Source organism: Oryzias latipes, chromosome 24, assembly GCF_002234675.1.
Source record: "Oryzias latipes chromosome 24, ASM223467v1".
NCBI lineage: Eukaryota > Metazoa > Chordata > Actinopteri > Beloniformes > Adrianichthyidae > Oryzias > Oryzias latipes.
In genome coordinates, this window is record NC_019882.2 from 19,461,504 (window position 1) to 19,469,883 (window position 8,380).

The following is an 8,380-nucleotide window of genomic DNA, read 5'->3' on the forward strand; positions in this document are numbered from 1 at the left end:
AGCACACTAAATCATCAGTAAAACACGGTGGAGGCAGTGTGATGGTCTGGGCGTGCATGGCTGCTAGTGGCACTGGGACACTAGTGTTTATTGATGACGTGACACAGGACAGAAGCAGCCCAATGAATTCTGAGGTGTTCAGAGACATACTGTCTGCGCAGATCCAGGTGAATGCAGCCAAACTGATTGGACGGCGTTTCATAATACAAATGGACAACGACCCGAAACACACAGCCAAAGCAACTCAGGAGTTTATTAAAGCAAAGAAGTGGAATATTCTTGAATGGCCAAGTCAGTCACCTGATCTTAACCCAATTGAGCAGCATTTCACTTGTTGAAGACTAAACTTCAGACAGAAAGGCCCACAAACAAACAGCAACTGAAAGCCGCTGCAGTAAAGGCCTGGCAGAGCATTCAGAAGGAGAAAACCCAGCATCTGGTGATGTCCATGAGTTCAAGACTTCAGGCTGTCATTGCCAACAAAGGGTTTTTAACCAAAAGTAGTAATGAGGGATTGTGTTTAAAAAATGCTTTAGTTTTTATGCAATCTTTTTGTTCAACCCATGAAATAAAAGCTGAAAGTCTGCACTCCAATGGCATCTGAGTTGTTTTATTTAAAATTCACTGTGGTAATGTATGGAAACAAAATGAGAAAGAATGTGTCTCTGTCCAAATATTTATGGTCCTGACTGTACTTAAAGTGTGTGTACAAAGGAACAACATCTCAGTTTTAAGGCCTATAGATTCGATTAGGATATATATATTAAATGTGAGTCAAAGAAAACTGCTTAAAGTAAAAGATCTTCACATTTAAACCCGATGTTGACGGTTAAAATGTGTGGAGAAAGAAAATTCTGGACCTTCAGAGGGCGACATCCCGCCATTTTTCCTCCTCGCGCTCGACGACCTTCAAACGAAGAAGTCCCGGCGGAAGAAGAAGGGGGGAGGAGGAGTGTCCCTGCTGCCACTTCCACGCGACATTGCTATTCTGTGAGTATAGAAGTAACCCCACCAACAAGCAAGGTCGCGGGTTTGACCGCCGAGAGCTGCCCGTTTCCTGAGAACGTGCTGCTCCCCCCGCGAGCTCAACTCCGCGTGCCTGACTGGCGTCGTTTCATCAAAGAAATACGACTGACATTCATGTTTACATCACGAAAGAACTGTTCAAAATGAACCCGTTTCGTTTCATCTTTGTGTTTCACACCGTCTGAATAACTTTGTCATGATTTATGTCCTTGAAAATATTAAATTTAATGCCTTTTATTGAAAAAAGTACCTAATTATTTATATAAACTCCTCAGTGGCGTCACCAGGGGGTGGCCAGGGGTGGCCACGGCCACCCCTCTCCGACACCTGGCCACCCCAGTGGCCACCCCAGTAGCCACTATAAGCTGTGGTAGCATCAGTTGTGCGTTTCATCCCAAATGCACAGCCAGCAAGCGGCAAGTCGCTCTGATCACCTAAACCGGCCCTCACCCCCTCCCCTCCCCTCCCTGCTGCCTTTGAGTGCGCAGACATCTACAGAGGAGCCCCTGGACGCAGAATGAATAAGACGCGTGGTTCACTTCCGCGTTCGAACCCTCAGATCCTCTGGGCCGGTCAGACAAAAGAACCAGTCTCAGTCACTAAAGATGAACTTTCTTTATTACTTTTTCCTTAAGTCCAAAACGGCGACTGACCGCGCGTGTATGCGCTCCACACCCTCACACGCGCTCTCCCCCCTCTCTTCCTGCATCGCGCGAGCACCGGTTTCAGCACGCACACACACGCGTGCGCGCGAGAACGCACGCATGCACACACAATCACACATCCCAAAATGCTACGTTTCTTTTCCTGTTAAATATTTTCCGTGGGTCTTTAACAATCTGTTTACTGTACTTTAGATCTGTATTGATAGATAGATAGATAGATAGATAGATAGATAGATAGATAGATAGATAGATAGATAGATAGATAGATAGATAGATAGATAGATAGATAGATAGATAGATATATGACTTTATTAATCCCACAATGGGGAAATTCCATTTATCTGTGGCAGCAACACGACATTCAGAAATAATCTATATAATATAACATCAATAAAGGACATCACAAATGACATTTATATTAAATAATTAAAAATATCACTAAAATTATTATGAAAAATTATTATCAAAAATTAGATTCTTATTAAATAAAGAAATAAATATTAAATGTTAAATAAATACAGCTGCAAAGGTGTAAAAAACATGCGGTCTGCAAAACATGTAAACCCAGTGTGCAAATACTTGGTACAAATACGCCACATCATCAGCGGCGGTGGATGTGTCATTACTTTTTATTAATAAGTAAAAAAAGGATGTCCCTGTCACAAGCCACTCATTTTCATGGCACTATTTAAGCACTGGTTGTTGTGTTACCGCAACATTTTGATGTGTTTTTGTTTCCACAGAGTTACCTATAGTCATTAGTTGATGCTTGTGTCTGTCCATTTTCAGAGAATGAAGAGAAATTCAACATATATTCTTATTTTAAGAATAAAAGTGCAGCAGAAGGAGTGAAAGAGATGGTAGGGGAGCAACAGAGGAGTAGTGAGGAGGAGGAAGATGAGACAGAGCAGCATGAATGACAGAAGAGAATGAGGAAGACAAAGATGAGACGGCATCAGAGGAGGGACAGTCAGCATCATTGGTCAGAGAAGCAAGGCAGAACTCAGCATAAGCAGGGGCTCCACCTGTTCCTGGACCAACAGGTGAAGTTAGAATTATGTTACCCTAATAATAAAAATGTTTCATTCATTATTAGTCTGAATAGAAATGTCAACAGATATAATTAATAATTAGAAAGATATTTTTATTATTATTTCAGAACAACAGATTTCATTTTTTGTTTATTATAGATATCTCTGTCAAGAGCCGAACACCCCAAGCAGAGACACCAAAGCATTAAATATAAACAAAAAAAATATATATATATCAGTAGTAGTATCTACTAATGATATCTACTAGTATCTATTAGTTATTATACTAGTAGTATCTACTATAAGTTCATGTTCTACAAAATATCAGTAGGCATTTATCTTTCTGTTGGTTTTCTAAAGGTTGTTTTACTACGTTTGGTAGAATGAATTTTAAAAATATAGCTCATGGTTTTTGTGTGCCACCCCAAGATTTAATGTGGCCCCCCACTGGCCACCCCCATGAAAAATTTCTGGAGGCGCCGCTGAAACTCCTCCAGAGCACCAGAATTTATGAAAGAGGGATCAACATTGAGCAAATTAAAATTTTGCCGAACAAGTAAAAGTGTAAATAATAGAATTACATACCTATCTATATCTATATCCATCTAGAATAGATAGATATTGACAAGTCCACTTTCAAAGTCAGTTGAATCATTGAACTTTTGATCACAAAGTCCTTTTTTGAAAAGGTTACAGTTTGAATAATAATTGTGGTCATGGAGCTTTGATCGTGATTAAAAAAAAACTTTTTATTTCATGTTCTAGCAATGGGTTGATGCTCACTTCCTGTTTGAAGCACATTGAGAATAAAAACAACTCCATCCCAGTCATTCATCATGTGACCACTAGATGGCTTCAAAGACCAGCAACTCAATTCCCATTTGCAAAACACTAATGTAAAACAGCTCAAAGCGACAGCAGAAATGCTAAATAAACATTTTTAAACTTTTGTTCCTGAATGTATTAAAAAAAAATAATTGTAAAACAAAGTGGCGTGCAGCTGAATTTGCAGTTACACTATATGTGTATAAAAAAAACAAGTTAAAACGCTCTGATCTATGAATCAGCTCTGCTGTAAATCCAGCTTAATTAACTAAGCCTAAAAAAACAAACTCTATTTAACCCTTTAAAAACCAGGGCTGGCGCTGGTACACACATTTTGACCTTTGACGGTTTACGTGATCAACAGCGCTAAGCACTGTTACTGTAACATGCTGCATATCAGCACAAAGCTACTTTTCTGCACTTCTGAATTTGCTGGAATTACATTAAATGGATCCAATGGTGGAAGAGCTACAGAATAATGTAAAAACTGGAGCTAAAGGTCCAATGTTAAAGGGCTAATGGGCTCATATGTTTGCAATCTAAAATATTTTTTTATTGTATTTTAAAGCAATTCAACGTTTGATTAAGATGGAGAAATAGGCTGACCACATGTTGGTGTCCATCCTTGATGGTTGAAGCATCAGTCAGGTGGAAAAAGAAGGGGAAAATATTTCACTCTATATCACCACATGGTGGCGCAAAGATAGCAAAAAGATGAAGTTGAACCTGTCACTGCAGAAACTCATCTCTTTGTTTTCTCTGTTCAGGACATGTCTGCTGCTTGTGTCAGGTGGCTTCTGAGCCACGCAGCAAGGACGGCGTCCAGCGGTGGACCTCTCCTCTGGACCCCGGCTTCACGGCCAACGACGCTCAGCAGAAAGCTCTGCACCTTTGCCGGCTCCTGGAGCCGATCTTTCTCCACAGAGGTCAGCGATGCAGAAAAGACTCCTTCAGCAAAGAAGAAGAAGCAGCACACTTCAGCGCACGCCCCCATCAGCAATGTGGGCCGTAAGATCCCCCACAGAGAGATCCAGGTGATCAGTGAGTCCGGAGAGAACCTGGGCACCATGCACCGGGCGGAGGTCATCAAAATCATGGACCAGAAGAGCCTGAAACTGGTGCTTCTGAGTGAGAACGAAGAGCCGCCGGTTTACCAGCTGATGAGTGGCAAGCAGATCCACGAGGAGCAGCTGAGGCAGCGGGAGAAAAACAAGACGAAAGCACGTACGACCGGCCAGCCCCGAGTATTCAGCCTGTTAGAGATTCAACCTGAGCAACGGACTTTCTGCAGAGTCGACAAAAATGTTTCAGGAAGAGATTCCTGAAAGCCCAACATTCGGTCCATCAGAGCAAAGCAGATGCGTGGAGCTAGCATGAACACAAACCACCATCGTCCAACTGTGTAGAGACAGAAGCTCAAAGATGAACGACGTGTTTCCAAATTACTTTACCTGCTGGTTGCAGATCCGTGTCTTTGAGCAGCTGTTGGCTGAATTGTTGGGTTCCCCAAACTTTGACAGTTAGTATAAAGGGTAATTTATTTGTCACAAAGAAATGTGACATGTGCTTTTTGGTCAGTGCAGCATTTACCCTTTAACTGCGGAGATGCTGCCGGCGACACCTTAACAGCACGCTCTTTGACCTACCAGAACTCCTTGACCGTGTACGCAAAAAACATGAATCAGCTGATTCCGACAAAGATAATGGCGGCTTTTTAATTCTGCGATTAATTTGTGACTAATTCATGACTTGTCTTTATGAGCCACATGTCTTGCCTCACATTGGATCCAAATGTCAGAGATTTATGGGTCAGGCTTGATAAAAGCTTCTGCTAAACTCTCTGTATTGCAGAAGAGATCCTCAGAGCCCCACCCAACTTTGAAGCACAGGGGTGGCAGTGTCATAATGTGGAGCGGTTTTGCTTCAAAGCACAGTTTAATTTTTTAATCACTATATTAAAGTACATCTGAAGATATTCAGGTCAAATAAAGATTGAAGTATTGGAAAACATCCAGATAAATGAAAAATAAGATTCTAGTAAAGAAAGTGAATTTCCTGACACCAGTCTTTGGAAAACTAACAGATGTTGGTTCAAATGCTCTCAGCTGATGAGGCCAAAGCCTTTACAAGAAATGATACAGCTTCAGGAACATTTATGTTAAAGCCAGTCAACCAGATTTATGCATCGTTAAATTTATTATTTTTGATGTAAGATTGAACCATGACATCATGTTTCCGATGAAGAAAAAAAAGTTCTTTTTGTAAATTTTTGCAGCCTTCAATGTTTATAAATATAAATCTGTACTTGTTTTTTGCTCAAAACTTAGAAAATTGACTTTTTTTCGAGAAAATAGTTTAATCTCCACGTCTTTGATCAACTGCGGAAGCTTAAGATGTGACTCCCGGTTGGTGTTCTCCTCACAGCTCCTCCTCAGGTGAAGGAGCTCACCTTCTCTCTGGGAATCGCCCCTCATGACCTCTCCACCAAGCTGAAGCAGGCGGAGAGCTGGCTGGAGAAGAAACACCACGTGAGGATGACGGTGCGCGGCGGCCGTGCAGAACCTGCCGTCCCCCTGGTGAGAAGCCTCAAAAAAAAAAAAAAAACAACACTTTAAGTACCGACAATATATGACAATAAATTAGCGTGAAAGTCTTGTATTTCAAGATTTGATTGAATTTTTATTCCGTTGATAATTTTATGGATATTTCTTTCCTATTTTTGTGTAGTTTCTATAGTTTTTAATGTTTTTTTAATAAGGCTGGTTTCTGTTTATCAAAAATCATAAATATATATTTAAAACATATATATTATGTATTTATATTTGTTTATTTTTAATTTAATCACAAAATGCTTTTTACATTCATTTAAATTTTCAGTGTAGTTTTTAACAACTACAAGAAGTAATTTTTGATTCTTAGCTAAAAAAAACTACACTTTTAATAAATTACTACTATTAATAACTATGATAATATGTCACCTTTTTTAAATAGATGAACAAAAAGGTAACTTTTTTAAGGAATTATTAGATTCTTTTTATTTAAACATTAAAAACATTTTATCATAAGAATGTAATAAATGTTCACCATCCTGTAATTCTTTCCTAGGATAACAAAGTTTTGATTGTTTAATCGATAAAGATTGACAAATATAAATGATAAGGTAGCAGAGCAGGAATGTGTATTCTGACCAATAGAATGACTGTATTTCTCTATAGAGGTTTATGGGATGTTGGCTTCTTGGAGCCAACAGGTACTTCCAGTTTAGAATGTAAAGGGGGAGGGGTCACTCAGTCCAGTTTTCATATTCAATCAAAGATCGGTGCTCAAATCAATGATTTTAGTTCCTCTATTGCGTTTGGACAAAATCAACACGTTTGCAGCTACTGCTCCCTATAGGTGGAGGCTGGAACTGTGGCTTTTTATTCAAGCCTAAAACTTCAAGAGGACCTGGTTGGAGACATGAACGTCCAGAACAGGAAGTCCCCCTCATATCGAAAAACTTCACTTTAACTAGTGACCCTAGCTGTTATGGCTTTTCCTGTTTAAAACAATTCTGAACGCTTGTGAGTTGGGGTATTTTGTGTGATTTCCTGCAGCCATGCCTGTCTCTAAAACTCTGGTATCATGTGGAAATTTTCACCTTTTAGATCCCTTCAGAGGTCGACACGGCGAATTAGCTTCACACAGGTGGTTTGGCAGAGATTTTTACACCTCTGACACAACCCTGGATTTTATTTTATGCGGGCTGGCTTGCTACATAGTTAGGCAGTAGCGTGAAGGGTCTTGCATGAGGACCCACACACTGGATGAAGATCGTCGCACCCCCTGGGAATTGAACCCTGCGCCAGTCCTACATGCAGCCAACTGAGCCATCCAGCAGCTGCTTTTGTAGAAGCACCTGCATTTTCAACCTGTTTATATTATAATATGTAGTTTTATCAATTCATTCTTCTGTTTTGTATGACTTTCACATCTGAAATATTGGTATGAACTTCAAAAAAGCTCCGTCATATCAGGCTTTCAGTTGATCAAAAATAGAAAGAAGTGGAGTGAACGGGACTAAAATGTCCATACACGTTTGTTAAAGATTGTATTAGTAAATGTGGAAATTCCGACAAATGAAACAATGGAAAACGTTTAAAATTGAAGAATCTACTAGAATAGGAAGAATGGCAGAAGAAATGTGCATAAACAAAAATCTAAATAATAAAACTGAAATTCTGGTTCTGTGTGTCTCGTCTGCAGGATGCGGCGCTGGAGCAAATGGTGGAACAAATGGATGTGATGGTGGGTTTTGTCTCCAAGCCCAAAGTCATTAAAGACGGGAGAGCAGCCATGTGCATTCTCCGGCCGCCGTCGGCAAAGGAACTGTCGCAGAAAGAAAGGAACCAAACCGAAGAGAGAAAAGCTCCAAACGCCACATCTGAGGTCCTGAGCAGCACAGCAGAAGAGTCCATGAAGCAGTGACAGAAATAAAAGCTTTTTCACAAAAAAAACCGGTCTGAGTGGAACATTTGTGCCCTAACTATGCAAACCAACAAGAACACAAATTTAACTCCTTCACGTCATATGCTGCTGATGTGCAACATCTAATTTAATCCAGGACTCCACTTTATGTAGCATTATTTTGAACGGAAAAAACACTGAAAAATAATTTTATGTATGGTTGGAATGAAACCCAGACAAAATATATATTAAAATGTATATGTACTAAAACAGAAAAGCCACTAAAACATTTAAAATTATGACCAAAAACAGCATTCTTAGGTTTTGTGTGGAAATGCAGCCTCTAGTAAAGTCTTTGAAATTATTTTTTACAGACAAAAACCAATA

General features: G+C 39.8%; 1 protein-coding gene across 1 annotated transcript; it reads left to right on the forward strand.

Moving 5' to 3' along the window:
• Positions 1-816: 816 nt before the first annotated feature.
• On the forward strand, positions 817-8,043 carry mtif3 (mitochondrial translational initiation factor 3). The gene is made up of 4 exons (XM_004083963.4): positions 817-990; positions 4,315-4,771; positions 5,972-6,123; positions 7,793-8,043. The coding sequence occupies exons 1-4, from the start codon at positions 820-822 to the stop codon at positions 8,012-8,014; spliced, it is 1,002 nt and encodes a 333-aa protein (XP_004084011.2). The 5' UTR covers positions 817-819; the 3' UTR covers positions 8,015-8,043.
• Positions 8,044-8,380: the final 337 nt, after the last annotated feature.

Excerpts from the sequence above, each read along its gene's own strand:
- mtif3 (XM_004083963.4), top strand. The coding sequence starts at position 820 with ATGTTGACGGTTAAAATGTGTGGAGAAAGAAAATTCTGGACCTTCAGA. Across the intron at positions 991-4,314 it reads CCACGCGACATTGCTATTCT|GACATGTCTGCTGCTTGTGT; the intron begins GTGAGTATAGAA and ends TTCTCTGTTCAG. Across the intron at positions 6,124-7,792 it reads CAGAACCTGCCGTCCCCCTG|GATGCGGCGCTGGAGCAAAT; the intron begins GTGAGAAGCCTC and ends TCTCGTCTGCAG.